Source organism: Bacillus rossius, chromosome 3 (genome assembly GCF_032445375.1).
Source record: "Bacillus rossius redtenbacheri isolate Brsri chromosome 3, Brsri_v3, whole genome shotgun sequence".
Classification (NCBI taxonomy): Eukaryota; Metazoa; Arthropoda; class Insecta; order Phasmatodea; family Bacillidae; genus Bacillus; species Bacillus rossius.
Genome location: NC_086332.1, coordinates 94,585,185 through 94,605,189, shown reverse-complemented (window position 1 = coordinate 94,605,189; position 20,005 = coordinate 94,585,185). Strand labels below are relative to the sequence as shown.

At 39.1% G+C, this 20,005-nt stretch overlaps 1 protein-coding gene across 2 annotated transcripts in view; it reads left to right on the top strand.

The window, feature by feature from the left end:
• Positions 1 to 20,005, top strand: part of LOC134531479 (multiple epidermal growth factor-like domains protein 10) — a 157,069-nt gene that overhangs the window by 90,921 nt on the left and 46,143 nt on the right. The window contains exons 6-10 of one of the 2 annotated variants that reach the window (XM_063367189.1): positions 1,422 to 1,622; positions 4,428 to 4,556; positions 6,394 to 6,561; positions 8,299 to 8,433; positions 14,914 to 15,042. In XM_063367189.1, coding sequence (XP_063223259.1) covers positions 1,422 to 1,622; positions 4,428 to 4,556; positions 6,394 to 6,561; positions 8,299 to 8,433; positions 14,914 to 15,042 — 762 coding nt within the window. The remainder of the gene's footprint in view (positions 1 to 1,421; positions 1,623 to 4,427; positions 4,557 to 6,393; positions 6,562 to 8,298; positions 8,434 to 14,913; positions 15,043 to 20,005) is intronic. The other variant, XM_063367190.1, reaches the window with a different exon arrangement.

Here is a 20,005-nt window from a genome sequence, read left to right as displayed (position 1 = left end):
GGAAGTTTAAACTTAGAATGCTTATATAGATTTATTGGGAGAATTCAGGCAAGCATTTAACAAATATATATACATTTTTCAATAAATTCTGTTTTTTTTTTAATTAATGCTAATTATATGAATGAATAATTTTCTAATTAATAAACACATTGTAAAGAAATCTTTACAAAAATATGAAGTATTATAAGAAATGTAAAGAAAAATAATAAAAAATATTTAATAACATGCACTGACATCTGCAAACGTGTATATTAGAAACACTAAACTATTTTTGATCCAAACAATGAATCCAAAAGTTATTAATAATTTAACTTATTATTCGTTTTAAAATTGAAACTTTCACAAGTATTTTTTTTCAAGTGAATAGAATGAAAATATCGAACACATTCCATATTCACGTTGAAAAAAATTCTCCATTCACCTTCCCATTCAGTGGATTAGAGAAAGTGCATGTGAGGTTTCGCATGTACAAATGGTTAACTCTCATTTAAGGTTTTTTGAAGGCCTATTTACATTTTATACTAAATATCCTTCTAGCAGATGAAAAGTACAAAACTGAATTGGGCCCGGTGAATTGTAGGTATTAGTTTACCATGTGTATCTGTGAAACTGTTGCAAAACCAAATTTTTTAAATATCGCACTATTTGTAAACGAAAAGTAACACATTTCAATTGACAAGATGCAAGTTCAATTAAGTTTTCTTGATTCGATAAATTCTTGACAAGGTGTTAACATAGTCAGTTGTCATATTTATAGTTATGCTTTTTCAGACCAATACGTAATTACAAGAATAATGATTTAAAAGTGCTTGCATATCACACATGGAATATACAAAAGTCCGTGAAAGTTGAATGTTAAGCTAGTAACCCACATATGTGGAATACCAGTGTATTTCACGATGTTCGCAATATCTGCCACAATGATTGTGTGGTTAGATAACTCGCCTCCTGCCAAAGCGATCTGGTTTAAATACTCCCAATATGGTCAAACGTGCAATTTTTCGCGAGTAGGAAACGTAGCGTATGTTGGCGCGAGTTGGTGGGTATTCTATGGACGGTTGGTTCTGTTTTCACACAAACCACAATACATTACTTCATTACTGCATTATTCTTACTCCAGTATTCATTATTCTAATGACCTACAAGATTCTACAAAATATTTAATTCAATTTATTTCAGTGTTGGTCAAATGCACTATTTGTAACCAAGACATGCAATGTTAACGATGCATATATTTATAATACTAATGTTAAATTTATATCGCCAATAATGTTATACAGTTTTACAGAACAATGGCTCTTAGAGGGGACAGTGCAAAGGCGTACTGGGAACCAGGTTGCTCGAGAGTCGAGGTGTGTTGTGCAACTGAGGCCAATGTGCGAGCCAGTCGGCGAGGCCCTGGATTGCACGGTGTGTCGCAGGTATTCCGAGCACGGCGTCGACAGCTGTGGCCACCACAACGCCTCGGCCGACCCTCGTAGGCGACAGCTGCACCATCGACGTCAACGGTAACGCATCGTCGTGCACCGGCCTCGACAACTCCAGGTGCTTCGGGTCCCCGGCTCGCTGCGAGTGCAATCCCGGCTTCTTCGGCGACTATGGCAACACCGCCTGCATTAGGGGTGAGTTCCCCTAATCTCCTTCCCCCGCCCGTGGCAACACCGCCTGCATTACGGGTGAGTGCCCCCAATCTCCTTCCTTCACCCGTGGCAACACCGCCTGCATTAGGGTTGAGTGCCACCAATCTCCTTCCCTCGCTGTGGCAACACCGCCTGCATTAGGGGTGATTGTCTCCAATCTCCTTCCCTCGCCCGTGGCAACACCGCCTGCATTAGGGGTGAGTGCCCCCAATATCCTTCCCTCGCCCGTGGTAACACCGCCTGCATTACGGGTGAGTGCCCCCAATCTCCTTCCCTCGCACGTGGCAACACCGCCTGAATTAGGGGTGAGTGCCCCCAATATCCTTCCCTCGCCCGTGGTAACACCGCCTGCATTACGGGTGAGTGCCCCCAATCTCCTTCCCTCGCCCGTGGCAACACCGCCTGCATTAGGGGTGAGTGCCCCCAATCTCCTTCCCTCGCCCGTGGTAACACCGCATGCATTAGGGGTGAGTGCCCCCAATCTCCTTCCCTCGCCCGTGGCAACACCGCCTGCATTATGGGTGAGTGTCCCCAATCTCCTTCCCTCGCCCGTGGCAACACCGCATGCATTAGGGGTGAGTGCCCCCAATCTCCTTCCCTCGCCCGTGGTAACACCGCCTGCATTAGGGGTGAGTGCTCCCAATCTCCTTCCCTCGCTCGTGGCAACACTGCATGCATTAGGGGTGAGTGCCCCCAATCTCCTTCCCTCGCCCGTGGCAACACCGCCTAATTTTTTTAAGATTTCAATACTTTAAATAATATAAGGGTAATAATTTTCATATTATTTAACATTTTGAATTTTACATTTTCTAATTAGCTTCGTTTAGGCCTCACGGACACAATTTCCCTATTCGGCCTCAGCCTACCATCTGCCTGTAACAGGTTCTTCTTCCACACGCTACAGCAGCACTTTCGCTGCCGAGGTCGTGTTACCACGGCCTGCCTGCACTCTGCGAGTTTCGGCACATTGCCGTGTCCCGTGTCGCCACGGCAACACCCAGTGAACATGCCATGCAAGCTTTCTGCCCATTGTGTAGGCGGTTTCCTCTTCTTCCCGCACGCCATTGTTCTCGCGTCAGGCAGGCGCCAAGAACCCCTTCTCTTCCCCGCAGCGTACCCTGGTCCAGTCCGTGCGCCCCTCACGCAACTAGTCCGTTACTGGGGCCACTTTGTATCTCTCCGCAGAGCAGTATTTCCTGCCCCTTTACCATCTGCGGCCCTATGATTGCTATGTTTCAGCTAGTAGCGCAGCATATTGCATCTAATGGAGAACACCCGGTACTTATATCGCCCCTCCAATTGTCGTTCAGGCAAATCTTGAATCCACGTTTTCCCACTCTCTATGGCGTTATTGTTCACAGAACATCTCAGAAGATACATTTATTTTGACGAAGTTTTGGTGGAATGGCAGTATGTAGTCCCATAAATTAGGGAGTAATTCCCATTGTTATTTTATAAACATGTGTAGTGAAGTAGCATGTGTTCTTCATCGCCTAGAGAAGTTTTTTTAAATTTTTGTTTTAAATTTTGCCGGTGTTCAACATGATTTAACCCTAAAATAACAAACATAATAAGCAAGTGGTTAATTCACACCATTATATAGGTATTTAAACATTGTTTCGCTGTTTGTATGGATACGGTTTTGAATTTTTATCACTGCACATACTTTTGACGTGGAATGTAAGCTTTACAGTTTTAAAGTTTAAATTACCAGTTAGTTTTTTGTATCCAGCTTTGACGTTGGCTGGAATGACTGTGCCAGCAGTTTCATAAAGACGCGATCCCAAAGTTACTTCGCAGTTTTCCGCGCTATCCTGCGCCTTCCTGCTGATAGCTACTCGAGATAAGGAAATAAAAATCTTTTAAACATTTTTATGTCTTACACTTAAACTTATTGAATTTCTAGAGATTTATTTTCAATCGAGCACTATGACAAGATCAAACATGTTTATGGCAATATATTATATTTTAACTAATATTTAAAATATATATATTAATTCCAAAAACATTTTAATGAGGGCTTTCTCTTGTTTATTCGCCAAACATGCCAGACTCATAATATACTTAAATTTAATATGTCTTTTTAGTAGGCCTATGAAATATTTAATATCTAAACTTTTAAAAGCTAGTAAAATAAGATTTCCAGGATTTGTTTTGTTTGTTAAGTTACACCTATAATACAAAGCAATCCTGTTCACGAAGAGGTTCTGGTTGAACCTATTAATTTTATTATTATATAATTTATTTACATTTCTCATCCTTCTTTGAGAAAAAAACATATAATATTACAGTTTCACCACATCTTTAAGAATACTACACACCTTATTTTAACGAGTTAATCTGAGTTCTTTCTCAGGGCCTTTTTTCGTAGAGTTTGAGATTCAATAATGTTTTCGAGAACAATACTCATAGAACAGTACATATTAATAACATTGTTCAAAATACGAGACTTTTTGATGTAAATATTAAGTTTAATAATTCTTTAAAATTTTAATTATTATTACGGAGTACCTAAACCATTAATATATTTTTAAATTTTTCTATAATGTTCAGGGACTTATGGTGTATTTTTTGTTAGAAAATTTTAATTATAAATTGGAAACAAAAACCTTTTCATGGTCTTCGACCCATATGTGGCTAGTAATCAATTCAGTTCAGTGTCTCGCGCTTCGCCGATGCTAATTGGCCAGAGTTTCTCATATTGTCTTGTTACGATCTTTGAAGGGAGTTAGTTGGTGAGACTGTTGCGAGGACGTTGCGAGGAGGGCAGGACTGCGGCTGTTGCAGAGATCGGGCAGTCGTGCGTCGCGACGGCCGACTGCTCGGGCGTGGACGGCGGCAGCGAGTGTCGGAGCGGGACGTGCGTGTGCGCCACGGGCTCCATCGCCACGTCCAGCAACAGGGCGTGCAAGCCAGGTGACCACAGCCACACGCTGTCCTGCCTCAGGGGCTGGCCCTAGTTCACGGTCTCAAACACTCAACTAATATTACAAACGCGATGGTTTGTGCGTGTATGTGTATGTTTGTTACTCCATAACGCCCGAACCGCTCAATGGGTTTGGATGAGATTCGGCATACAGCTAGCTCATAACCTGGGTTAACACACAGGGTACAAATAACTGTAAAATTCCATCCCTAATGTTGTGAAAAATAAGTAAATTCATTTTTACAACAGAAAATCATAGGTCACAGACATTCAAACAGTGAGTGTGTGTAATTTATCCATGACCACCCCACGATCATATAGTAAGGTCCAGCAACTTCATATCCTTCTCCTTGGTGAGACCCGTCCACTTAGCGAAGTTCGCGGCGGTTAGTTAAAAGTTATCAAAAATTATGTAGTGCAATGCAAATACTTGACCTTTATTTAAATTTAAATTAAACTTTTTAAACGCGAGTGAAACCGTGGGTCGCAGCTAGAAGTTTTATAAAACTTCTCATGAAAGGAAATTAAATACGCTAATTTATGTTGTAGTAGTGGCAGCAAAAATGGCACCACACAACATTTATTAAAGAATAACTTTTCTTCACATTTTCTAAAAGGACAGTTTGCATCATATAACATACACGAACAGCCTAATTTGATGTAATTTCGTCAGTTTTCCTTCAAAACATTTTTTCATTATCTTCCATTGAAAACATTTATATGAAATCATTTGATTTTAAAACCCTGAAAATAATTAAACATAATACTACAACTATACTTGAATTAACGTACATGTTGTCTAAATATTATCGTTCAACAATCATACAAACACAAGCAACACTTATCTTCATCTTGCAGAGTCCTAGCCATCTCTCCTCTCTATGATCGGAACAAGCCCCTATTTATACTTGCTTGCAATGCCTGGAACAGCTCTACACATCCACCAACATGGCGCACGGTCAAGCTTCGCCAAGTCACCACCCGGCGCTAGTTGAATGTTCTGGTATAAACACACATGACACGTAGTGTTTCCGTCTTCGTGCACTCAGTCTGCGGCCAACCGCCAGTCGAGTACAAGTAGTGTTGTGATGCAGCCGAGGTCAAAAATTCGTTACGGTGACGAGCACAAGCTAACATAATCAGTCAGGTCAGGCAGGAAATGGATCAACCATCACAAAGTATTAAAGTAAAAATAAATTTACCCTCCAAAACATTTGTCTCGGGAGGGGCTTTGGGTTTATGATATCCTATACTTTCGCAACCTTTGCTACCTATACTCACTTTCAATACCCTGTGATGATATCATAGCTGAAATTACTCTAGGAGCTATAAAAGTTTTTTTTTAAAAAACTACCTGTGTTCAGTGAATAACAGAAAAGCATTACTATGTACCTATTATAAATAACGAAAACCGAGGGCCTAAAATGGTTTTTAAAAAATTATAAAAGGTTTTTAAAAAATATTATCTTAATGGAATTTTATTATTTTTTCATCTTGGCAATGCACAATATGTACTCTTTTTTCACACCCATATGAGTGGAATTCTGTAATTTTATTTAGCCTAGTTATTAAGTTAGCCAAACTCCTTTCTAATAAAAAAATTCATGAAAATCCGTCACGTAGTTTTCGATTGGTGCCCGAACAAACAGATAAACAGCAAAAAATTTAAATTTAATTTTTGAGTTCTCAATAATGTGAATAGCCATTTCCAACACTTACCCCCCCCCCCCCCCCAATCATTTCATCCACTGTAGACACTTTATGCCTCGTGCAGTATTATGATTGGTGTGGACGAGGTGAGGAGTTGGCGGTGTGTGGTGTGCGCAGCGAAGAAGTACGGCAACAGCTGCTCGCCCAAGTTCCCCGAGCAGTGCTCCGACTACGGCCGCTGGTGCGAGTGCCTGGACAAGCCGAGCGGCGAGGAGGGCCAGCTGTGCCTGTGCGCCTCGGGCCACCACTTCGTGCAGTCCGAGAGCCTGTGCTGGGTCAGCAGAGGTACCCGACCCCACTAGCCGGGCCTTCCCAGCCTTCCTGTCAGATGGTTGCAGCAAAGACATCTCCTTCCTGTTCTTCTTCATGCATGACGCCACTGGACCTGTTGCAACTCGATAGGTTTTAGTGAACTCTTTCTTTGCAAGCTCTCCAGCCCTAGCTGCATTTCACTATTACATTATTCAAGTTTGTAGAGTTGTAGATATCAAGTCTTTATTCGGATTTCATTTCCCCTTGTTTCACCTTTTAGGCTTATAATAATAGTTAAAATCGCATATCTGAGACCTTTATTCTACTTCTGTCCTTGTGCTGGTGACGACGACAAATGTCTGTGCTTCATTCAGGCCAGTCAGTAGTATTATCATGTTTTAATAGACTTTAAGCATAGTTTATTTTCTTGTTTTATTTCATACTGATATATTATTTAACTGCACATGCTATTGAACAAATTATTGATTTTGTTTACCCCCGTTTTATTCGAAGGGTGATAGCATTTATCCGAGAAACTTATAATGGCTCATATGTTTAATTAGTTTGTTATTAAGAACCAGCATACATCTAACTTGAGAGAAATTATTTGATCCTGTTTTACTCAGCTACACCACTTAATAATTTTCTGGGGTTTAAACAGCATCAATTTTAATGTTTATTTAGAGTTTTGTGATTATTGCTAGACCGTTCGAAAATATGAGAAGCAAGACAAAGTACTTATCACTGAAAGTGTAATTATTGTAACATATCTGTTTGCTCTTCTACCGAAGATTTGCTCCTTCAGTGTAGAAGTTAAATACCATCAGGTGCACTGAACAGTCCTGTCTAATGCCCATGTTGATATCTTCACGCAACATCTCCGGTTTTTGTCACATACAGATTTTGGTTCTATGATAAAGGTTTTCAGCACTGCTACAAGATAGTTTGGAATTTTTCTGTAATTATGTACCTTCTCTAAACTTCGTCAAAAGCTGTGATGAAGTCAACTAATAAGATGTAGGTAATGCAGTTCCAATATATAAATTTTCATTTTTTATCAATAATTATCTTCATAACAAAAACACTGCCAGCGAAACATTATCCTATATGGACTCCCGTTTCATCTTCTAGAACTTTCTACATGTTTGGGCTAAGACGAATGGGGGTTTCGTGTAATAGAGCTTGCATTTACGTTAAGGAGATGTGTTCTTCTTTTGACTATTACATTTCTTTTACTATTACACTTTTCCATTACACTTCTGACTTCTATTGACTATTACAACTATTGACTTTATTCTCTCTCCCTTTTAGAAAATGTGAACTTGGTGTGGTCATTCGCTGTCCCCAACATTGTTTATTGATGTTAAGTATTAAGGTAATGCATTCCAGATAAGTTTCTGTTTCGACTACTACAGTCAAATGCAGTCCATACTCGGTGCCTAGACAAAGACTTCATTTTCGTCTTTAAGATTTATCAATATCAGAGTACAATGGTATTTTAGATAACTGTAACCAAGCAGGTTTGTTAATAGTTTTGAGACTTGCAGACTCTTCTTCGTCCATATTGATATGATACATAGAGTAAATAGTGTAGATGCAACATGTAGCAGTGTGTTTTGAAAAGATTCGTTCCTCAAAATGCCCAAAAGTATGTACGGCAGCCGTTTCGTTAAAGTTTCGAAAGCAGACACAGGAATCACCAGAGGGGTTCGCCCAAATGGTCGTGCCTCCGAGCAGGTAACGGGACACGGGCTGGCGGGGTGGTTGCAGGTCTGAACGGGACGTGTCAGGACGACCTGGACTGCGTGGTGGACGTGGGCGAAGCAGTGTGCTCCCGGGGCTCCTGCCAGTGCGCCCCGGGCCTCCACCTCAGCCACGACGGCGCGCACTGCGTCAATGTCACAGGTGGGTGCTCGCCTCCGCCACTGAGCACACGGTACCCAGTACCGTAGACGAGCTGGTGGCCGTGTCTTTGGTTAAGGTTAGGAGGAAAAATTTATTTCTTACGAGCGAGGTTTTTGCGGTTGTCTGTCTGACATGATTGCTGTACATAAATGGGAGAGTAAAAAAAAAGTTCAAAATTAATACTGCAGAAAAAAAATGTTTAGTTTTTATTAAGTATCACAAAGTGCGTTGCCAAAATTCGGTTTTTGCGCATGTGGAATTTAAATCGTGTATAAATTAAACAGTGTCGTGGTCTCCAGGCCTTGTCGCTCTACGTAAAATCCTCAGAATCGCCATTTTAGTCTCTACCAAAGTAAGGTTCATTATGGTTTCAATTTTTGGAGTCTAAATTTAGGAAGCTCTCATAGCTCTCATACATGAGCTCAAATTCACCTTCCATAGCAACCAAAACCTGAATTTAAAAGTAGATAAGCACTGTTTGGAACACGACTTTAACCATTATTTGAATGATTCTTGCAATGGGGGAGATTATTTTAAAACAATGTCATTTGACATACACCATCGAGGTAACATATTTCAATGAAATAGTTCTAATCATGGCTTTGAATGTTAATATACGTTTCAAACTTAAGGGGGGAAATTCAACTGGAAGCAAGTTAGTTAAACAGTTTATAATGCACAGTAAATGCCCTAAAAATAATCTCTTAGTATTATTTAAAAATTAGGATGACCGTAAATGTGAGTTCTTCAGTTTTGGAAACTGTTACAACTCCTGTAATGACGATTTTATATCTATCAGCAACGATAAACATGCAGCGGAAGCATAATAGTTACAGATCTTTGTGCTCTCACGATTGATAAATGTCGCCGATAAAGAATATCATTACTATATGATGACGGAACATTATATTGTGCCCAAAATTAAACATGGTTTTCCTAATAAGCAGTTTCATTGTGTGATTTTGTATTACCTGCTCTGATACTTCGTCTACATAAGCTGATAGCTGATCATGCATTTTTGTCACCTCGGTTCTTAAACTGTTAGTAGCTTGTTGACATTTATTTTGATAGTCTTGTAACTGCTTAGCCGTGTCTAAATTTTTTATGCTGGACTCCAAACCAGTAATTTGCTGTGTTACTCGTTCTGTTATTTGTCCTTATTCATTACATAGTTCCTGATTAGTACTATCCATTTTATCCATTTTAGTATGAAGCTGCTTATTTTTAGTACTATCCAATTTAGTATGAAGCTCCTAATTGGTACTATCCATTTTAGCATGAAGCTCCGATTGGCATCTCGTATCAACCTATGAATCATGGTCTGCAACATGTCTAAACTTATATGGATATTCTCATCGTGTGTGGGGTTTAATGTTGCGATCGGCCGTCCCAGCTGTTACTGTCAGTCCACCATGTCCGACTTAGTCTGAACATTAATCTCACTAGTGTCTGTGTGTTCTACTAATATGGTGGACTGATCCCCCCTTTCCATGCCTACTTCATTCTCGGACCTTGAACCTGGGATGCTGTCACGGGATGTATTTTTCTCCCCATGTAACATCTAGCCAATCGCCTAGTGTCCAGGTTTGTGTAACTGTTAAAGCACTCAAGAAAGAAAGAAATTACCTTTCGTTGCCTCAAGAGTTGGGTAGCCACTTTTTTGTGATTCTACAGAAATCACAACTCAAAAAACCACTATTTTAAGGTGTAGTGATGAATAATTACATTGTTTATTAATTACCTTTATTTTTTATATTACAATTTGGACATACTAATAAAAGTATGAGTTGGGCACCATGTTCAACTGTCATAAATTAAAACAATTTAATTTATAATTGATATTATTGAGAATAATGATAATAAAAAAACATGATTACACCAGAACTATGAAAACACCCATGTGAAACTAAACCATTATTGAACCTTTTACACATTAAGTGAACCAATTATATTCACTTACATATAAAACTATTCCGATTATGTATATAAGCAACTCTGGCGTAAAATAATCCTGATTCGATGTCAATAGGTAGGGCTCATAAAACAACAGTTCAAAATAGTTTTAAATCAATTTGTTGGTTGTGAAAAGTGAGAATGTCGTTTAATTTTATACCGCACTAGTCTCATCGGTAGAACCATCTCTGGGTTGATAACTTATTCAATGGTTGGGCTTTATGTAGTAATTTGTTAATAAATCATTCTAACAATCATGGAGAAACAAATATAGTGACACAAAATAATGTTTTAAACATATATACTTACAATTCAAAGCCTTCAATGCATATTAATAGTGTCAAAACTAGTATTAACTATGGACACAGAAACTTTCCATGAATGGCTATTACCGTCGTTGCTCATGAAATACATCATTCTCGACGATTTAAACACTATATTTTATAACCATGATATAGAATGATATGAGTTACATATTAGAATGAACCAACTTATCTTTAATACAAACGAAAACTGACATAAACAAAAATGGCTCTCCATTTTCAAACTCGTCCAACACCAAACTTTTTAATGTCGTGCCTCCGAGGTAGCAGCCAAATCCATCATGGCAACCCAATACTTTATGAAAAGATAATACAAACCCAAAACAAATATAATATATGTAATAAAAAGTATTTTAGTAGCATTAAACTAACCAACATATTAATGCTAAAAACAGTGATTTAACGATTGAAAAGCTAATAAACATATATTCTCAACTCTCTGCAACGATGTTTCAATACAATGTTAAGAATAATACGCACAGTTGTATGGCATCCAGTGGGGTCACTTTATAATGGAGGTTGTAATTATCTCTGGGTTTTCCCAGGGTAGTCCCGTTTCTCCCACTCACTCATTTCGCTAATGCGCCATTCTCACGAGAGGCCTCGGTGGTCGAGAGCTGCGTCGCCGGCCTGCCACCAAGGGCATCAGCGGGGTTGTCCCCGCATTCATCGTGGCCTTGGTGGAGGGATGGGGAGGTGAATCCGTCCGGCTGCCTGAACTCGTCCTCCACTGCGCACCACGTCACCATTGCCGCACCGCCCGGTCTACACGCAGCGCGCTGGGGACACCTTGCGATGCATTCTGACCACAGAATTTAAATTATTACAATAGTATAAAAAACACAGCGGTTAAATGCTACGTTAATAATAACCTTGGGAAAGCATTAGTTGTTCACTCTTACATCACACCAAATTGTCGTCAAGGTATTATGTATGCGTCTACATACTTGTATAAACATTATGGAAAAAAGAAATTTTTTAGGAAAAGAAATATAATGTTAATAGAAAGTTAGTATGAATAACTACAACAACAAAAATTGTGAATATTTATAAAATAATAATAATAATAATAATACAGACAAGGAAACTACAGACTTATATTAGTAAACAGACAGTTTTGACTCAAATCCATTTTAAATAAATACTAATTTGAATTTTTTTTACAAACATAAGCACTTTTATTTACTTTAGTCTTGGTAAGATAGGGTATGAATAAGGTTTGTAAATTGTTGCACTTTCTTGATTTCTAGAAAAATGTTATGGAACAGCGAAAATTATATATTCATGTAATTATTAACGTTAATTTTTATTATTTTTAAATTCAGTGGACTCTGCTGTATTGATGAACTATTCTATAACACAAAACAAGAAAATCTGCAATGCTGAAATTATAAAGTAGGAACAAAGTAACTCACATTATATTTAAAAACAAATCACTACACTGACACTCCAAAGCCTACAAGAATTCATTTTAAACAAACATAAATAGCCTTGTATTTTGAAAGTGGTTACGTGTAAGCCTGTTTCTTGTTTATGTAAATTAAGTTCCAGTTTACTACCTCACGGTTTTGTGTATTCGAAAAGATATTTAACCATGATGACAGCATATACCCTAACCAATCTATTATATAGGTAGTATATTATGATAAACAGAAGAAAAAAAAACTCGCACATATTTCTTTTTAATGTATTATGCTAATTTTTACATTCTCCCTTTCATTTGATTTGTCTAAATGTATAGAATTAATAAAATCTTTCCATTTTTAACTTCATTAATGCTATACAACCTACTTGTCAATTTACGAACAAAAAGTTTCCTCTAAATACGTTCTGTAATTCACGCTGGTGTCGGAACCCTTAGACTTACTTAAAAAAAAAAAATGATTAAAGTTCTGAACAATAATTATATATTATTATATTTTGCATAAATAAATTCAGTAAATAAACTTGTTACTCTGAGCGACTTGATAATTATCAAAAAGTTCAAAATATTTTGCACGAAATACATACCTTGTATAACCTATGGTTTAACATTCAAAACAAATTAAAACAATTATAAATTAAGTAGCAGTGTAAAAATATCGTTGGTTTGAACTTACTTCTACTAACACAAAATTTGTCTTTCGTTTTTCATGCATTCACCCATTTACTACAAAGATATTTTTGGGAAGGAGTAATTTATATTTTTCCATAATCTTTAGTCATTTTGTAGTGATTATGACATACGTTGAATACAAAATTTGGCATTTTAACTACATATATGCAAACGCGATTATACACGAACCATAAAAAGAGCGCATGTAACTTCCTTGGCAATTAAAACTTCGACTCGTAAGTATATCATACGGGTAAAATGGCAGAGAGAGAGAGAGAGAGAGAGAGAGAGAGAAGTACAGTTTTATAAATAATTTTTCTCACTGTTGCTATACATATACCATAAAGAAAAACCGTGCGTGTTATTGTTTCTTCAAGAAATTCTGTCATTTGGGACATGCCAAATCTCTGAATGAAATATGAAATTCATAATAGGCGGGGAATGCAGGGACTGTCTCAACAGCGCTCTCTACGCTGCTGGTTGAATAAGGTGGAACGCGAGTGCGCTGGTAGCAAATATAAAATTCAAGGCACTTGCGGCTGATTGTATAGGATATATATTTCTGTTTTTTGAAACAAGCGCATGCGCGCACACACATCCTTATACTTTCGTTCATCTGTCTTTCTCGGTTCTTTTTTTTTTGGTGGGGAACGAATCATTGCACAAAGAGGAAAACGAAAACGAGCCCAGAAAAATATATAGCATAGTTTTCTCTTTATACCTCTTTATCCAAGTACCTATTCTCTGTCATTTTGGCGTCAGTAACATTTCACAACAATGTTTCACGAAAAAATTGCATTGAAATTCGGTCTTAGCAATTTAACTCTCATCGCGCCCAAAGAAGGTTCACCTCAGCAAAAGTTGGCGCGAGACATGGCTGAAATGGGTAGCGCTTGGATAAAGAGCTCCGGCTGCAACCGAAGTCACGAGAGCGTTTGCTGGAGGGGGGGGGGGGGGGGGGGGAGACATGCGCGTGGTATCACCCAGGGGATAGTCACTAGATAGGGCCTTCGATGACTTATTGAAGACTGTGGAAAAGACTTGTGCCAACGTGAGAAAGCTATTTTAAATTTATAATTTTATAATTTTATGTTTAATAATTTGACTTTGATGAAAGAATCTGATTTTATTTTCGAAATTTACTTTAGTTTACTTGTTTAAAAGCATTCATGCTAAATAATTATTTCTTTTATTTTTTGAATGTAGGTGTTGGTGTCACTGTTCGTTTAAAAATTTAAAACTTTTATAGCTTGAATTTGAAACGAATGCATTTTGGTATTACTTTGAGTTATTTAAAAATTTGAGCTGGAAAAAGTTAAGAAGAAAACTTTTGGAAGAAGATGTTGGGTGCCGCACTGTGAAAATTTAAGCCTAGAAACGATGTGAAAAATTTTAGTTGAAAATAAATATTTGATAATCTACAAGTAAACATGGGGTTGTTAGGTTATGTGTATTTGTTGGACTTCAGAATAAGTTATTAATTTGATGGATAGATGATAACCTAAGTTATTATCTGAACTATTCTAATTTTTAAAAAATTTGGGGGGGGGGGGGGGGAATTAAAAAATTCCATTAATCTGGAATAAAAATAACACCCTAGATCCTATACAATATGGAGACCTAGATCCTGCAGTATTGGGACAAACAAAATTACCTTCTTAAACAATAACATTGAATTCAATTTTTGTACATACATTTAATAAATAAAAAACCGTTCGAAAACTATTTTAAAACCATAATTTAACATTATGCATTAATAAAATACGTATATAAAATACATTTCTGCATGGTTTATTTCACGCTGGTTATTGTTATTATTACATTACTTAGTGGCGGTTATCCGAGAAAAAAATAAGGAAAGAGGTTCAACCAGGGAGTGAAATCTCTCTCTACTTCTGTACTCCTTGGTATCACCTTTACTTCTTTCCGTCATGGATATGGCAGATGGCAGACGTTTACTCACCCATTTTGATTATCTCTGAGAGCACAATGATGCCTCTCATCGTCTCCAATGGTCGTACTTCAACCCACGACGCTTGCGTCGGGGAGCGAGTGTGTGCTGCCGTGCAGTGTTGCCAGAGTGCGAGGCGGTGTTGCCCGGTGTTGCAGCGCTGGGCGACAAGTGCGCCTCGGCCGAGGACTGCAGCGGCCTGGGGCAGGACATTGAGTGCACGGCGAACAAGTGCCGCTGCTCGACCCACTACTTCGAGAGCACCGGCTCCCCGGCCTGCCTGCCAGGCGAGTCACGTCGTGTTCCTCCATTATTTGTCTGGTATCAGCTACCTCATTTCCGCAAGTCATATGATACAGCATGTGCATAAGAGAGTGTCCCAACTATACATTTTAAGAGTACGTATCTACTGTAAGCGTTGTGGAGTGTTGGTTTAAGGTCACAATCAGTGGCGGAGTCAGGATTTTGGTTTGGGAGGGGCTTGACCCAGCTGAGGCTAGGATTTATCAAGGCAAACACTAAAACAATAGTGGACCCAGATGCTTTTGGAGGGGGCTTGAGCCCCTTAGCCCCCCCCCCCCCCCTTCTGGATCCGCTACTGGTCACAATTAAAGAGTAACTCAAACAGTTCTACATGAGCGCACGCGCGAGTACTGCTTCATTGTTTTCTCGCTTGCAGCGCCACCTACGAAAAATGGCGGCTCCTGGAAGTATAGTGTTTTATGTTCTGCAATTTTCTAAGAGTGAATCTGTAATTTCAGTTCAAAGTGCGTTTCATTTAAAATTTAATTCTGACCCCCATGTGGCAAAACATCCGCCGATGGTATACGCAATTCGAAACTACCGGATGTGTTTGTAAAGGGAAAAGCGCGGGACGACCAAAAGTGTCTGTCGAGGATGTTGACCGTGTCAGAGCATCTTACCTGCGTAGTCCTAAGAAGTCTTTTCACTATTACATTATTCAAAATGTAGAGTTGTGGATGCCAAGATTTTATTCGAATTTTATTTTCCTTTGTTGCGACTATAGGCTTATAATAGTTAAAATCGGATATCTGAGTGCTTTATTCTACTCCTGACCTTGCTGGTGACGACGACAAATGTATATGCTTCATTCAGGCCAGTCAGTTGTAGTAAGTACTATCATGTTTTAATAGACTTTAAGCATAGTTTATTTTCTTGTTTTATTTAATACTGATCTATTATTTAACTGCACATGCTATTGAACAAATTATTGATTTTGTTTTCCCCCGTTTTATTCGAAGGGTGATAGCATTTATCCGAGATACTGAAATTAGCTCAACTGTTTAATTAGTTTATTATTAAGAACCAGCTTACATCGAATTTGCACCCGCAGCAATAGTATGGTCAATAACGATACATGAAAGCAAAGTGTAAAAAAAAAGACGGAACCTTTTTTAAACATTTATGTGAGTGAATTTAAATTATTAATTTGTTTATTCCAGTAATAAATCACAATTCATACCTGCGGAAAAAAAATATAAACAATTTGCAGGTATTAAGAGCACGTGTTACTTCACTACATAAGGATATGGAAAAAATAAACTGACTAGGCTATATACAATAGCATCGTTACATTAAAACGTTGCGAAAATATATAATATTTTCTTTCAAGAGCTACTGAAGAGGTATATTCTGGGACGTGAAGGAAACAATTGCGCCCTATATTTGGAAATGCATATTTCTCTTGGCCTTTTGCTGGGAAAGGGGAAGGGGGCAGAAATAATAGGGGTTCACCACTATATTGCATATTCTGGCTACTAGCAGAAACATAGCAATCATAGGGCCGCAGATGGTAAAGGGGCAGGACATACTGCTCTGCGGAGAGATACAAAGTGGCCCCAGTAACGGACTAGTTGCGTGAGGGGGGCGCGGACTGGACCATGGTACGCTGCGGGGAAGAGAAGGGGTTCTTGGCGCCTGCCTGACGCGAGAACAATGGCGTGCGGGGAGAAGAGGAAACCGCCTAAACAATGGGCAGAAAGCTTGCATGGCATGTTCACTGGGTGTTGCCGTGGCGACACGGGACACGGCAATGTGCCGAAACTCGCAGAGCGCAGGCAGGCCGTGGTAACACGACCTCGGCAGCGAAAGTGCTGCTGTATCGTGTGGAAGAAGAACTTGTTACGGAAAGATGGCAGGCAGAGACCGAATAGAGAAATTAGGGTGTAACGTCTGGAGAAAAATTAAAAGAAAATAATTTATTTATTCAAAATTGTCAAGAAAATTCAAATAATATCCCCTTAGGGCGGTATTCCAAGACGTTCGGGTAAAGAAGCGAATAAGCACTGCCTTGTTGGGATACAACCGTAACCTAACACGTGGGCCATATTCCAGAACGTGTCCAAACCGAATCCCAGTAAGGTTACAGATCGGCAACCGTTTGAATAAACGGTGGCCTGCGCAAGGCTAGAAACTGTTTTCAACGCATTCTAGTGCACGTTTAACTTCCATCGATATAATTGTTACGGAAAAAAATATAGAGATAGCAATACCATTGCAAAAAAAAAAAAACTAACTTTCCAATTTTCTCATGTACTCTTTAAATTGCGATTATTTCTGATTGTGATCATTAAAGTGCACCTAATGTATTTCAGGATAGTTTTGCTACAATAACTACCATAAAATACCACTAGGCGCACACCAATTCGCTTGGTACGTCCCCCGATGTTCACAAAAGTGACTATAGTGCCATCTAGACGAAATTACCGAGAAAAAAAAAAGAGCTCTGCGCGTGCGCGGAAGTTTGGACAACAGGTAGGTTACAGATAGGACACCAAAATCCGTTTACTAAAATTAAAGGACTGGCCGTGTTTTATCTAAAGGTTTGAGAGCTGTTTTGTGTACTTGTAATACAGTTAGGGTACAGGTGTAGTATATTCAACTCCCAAACTTTTATCTTGGTGTCTTGGAATTCCGGCCTTATTAATTCATAACTCGTAATATTTTCAAACCTATTAATATGAATATATATATTTAAAAATTAAGTTTTTTTCTATTAGAACACATGATTTTTTATTTCAAATCAAAATAACCTGTTTTTACCTTTGATTTCAAATTCCGAAAATTTGAAGATACACACGACATAAATATTTATGCATAAAATTCCTGTATAGTTTCGTACATTACCAAAACAATGTTTATAGATTGTATATTGTTTATTATTTTTATGTTTATTTGAACAGCATCATTGATGTGACTTTATGACTGTAAACCATATTTTACTCTATTTAAATAAGGTTTTTTTAGCTGTTTCGTAGTATCTAACGTTTAGCTTAATTTACTTCGGAGATAAGTGTTTTTATGAAACTTTACATACCCGTTCTGTCCTCTTAGGGATCAAATTGCGAAAGTTAATTCAGTTTATGGACTACTTCTGTCACTTTTTTGTTGTTTTGTAATATATATGTGATAAAATAATAAACAATCAAATATTCACATATATATGATACAAGCTAATACCTGGCATGCAATCAATGCATCTTTAATTAATTTTTGCAGTTTTTTTTAAGTTCTTACACACATACAAACAACTCTCTCCATCTATATCTCTCTTTAAATCTCTGTAGCTCTATATACCTATATATCAGTTAATATCTCTATATCGCTTTCCATTCATTTCTCCATATCACTATATCTCCCTCAATCTCTATATATATCTATACCTCACTATATATCCATATCTCTCTAAATTTATCTATCGGTATGTATCTTCAAATCTCTCTACCTATATGTTGCAGTGTGCTGAGGCGCACTGCTTCCGTCACATCTTATTAATTACGTGATGTTTTTTTTTGTTTTCTTTCACCTGTGAGTGCGCCGTCCCTTGAGCGGAGTATTACCCCGGAAACCCGTTCCCTGGCCCTTTGCAAATTAATTGCCACGGAATCAACGATAGCTTCGAGTGCTGAAGGGTCCCAAGCCTCATCTACGGGAGGGAGTCCCCAAATATTAAGGAGAGGGTGAGCGAAACTGCGGCCCAAAAACGGGACAGAGGGGGGGAACCCAGTGGCAGAATGAACAGCACTATTGAGGCCTATCGAAATAAATTCGATGTCTCGGTCCCATAGAGTCTGATCTTCTCTGTAATAAGCTGTGAACACGCTTTTTAGGACTTTATTCACCCTTTCGGACATATTCCCCTGGGGGAAGTAAGCGCTGGAGTAAACAGGCTTCATGGCCCACTCCATGCACATGGCTTGCCATTCCGCTGAGCGGAAATAAGAAGCGTTGTCCGACACGATGATAGCGGGGGCTCCCAGTATCTGCCAGACTCGCGTCCGAAGAGCGCGAGTTATCGTAGCTGCTTTGAAATTCCGTAGAGGTAGTAGGATAATGAATTTTGAAAAAATATCAACTAGAACTAATAGGCAATTGTTCCCCAGCGTAGACCGGGTTAACGGCCCGAATATATCGACGTGCACGGTGTGCCAGGGGGCCACGGGAGGGTCAGCGGCATACATCCCTATTTTCCCACAAGAGGGGGGCTTGGAAACCTGACAATCATGGCACGCGCGCACGTATTGACGTACGTCGCCGCGTATATTGGGCCAGGCAAAATGAGCGGAAATTTTTTGAAACGTTTTCGAGATGCCGAAGTGACTGCTCAGAAAAGAACCGTGAAAGTATTTAAGGATCAGGGGGCGTAGTGAAACAGGTACTAACATTTTACGCGCTCGTCCCGACTTCCCTGTGTAAAAGACAACACCGTTTTCAAAAACATAGGGTACGTCGGCGCCGGCACTAATTTGGCGACGAATGTCACTACAAAAAGGATCTGTAGACTGTTGCTCTTTAACATTAACGTAGGATTCCGGAAAGATTCTACTTGTATTCACGTGAGCCTCGACAAGTGGGCTAGTGAGCTTATCGTCCTCCGAAAGGTGGGTATCAACAGAAAATTCTTCCGGATTGAACATCCGTGATAACGAGTCAGCGACTACGTTTTCAGTTCCTTTTACGTGTCGGATAACGAAATCGAATCGGGACAGGCGGAGAATCCACCGGCCCAACTTACCCAGTTGATTGGGGTGGTTAAACAACCAACTAAGGGCCTGGTTGTCCGTATACAGGTCGAATTCGGACCCTTCGAGGTAGGAGTGAAACTTCTCTACGCCGAAGAGGCACCCAAGGGCCTCCTTCTCGTATGTACCGAGCCGTTTCTCCCCATCTGACAAAGTTCGGCTGGCGTAGGCAATGGGTCTGAAGGAACCGGCGATTTCGTGACTAAGC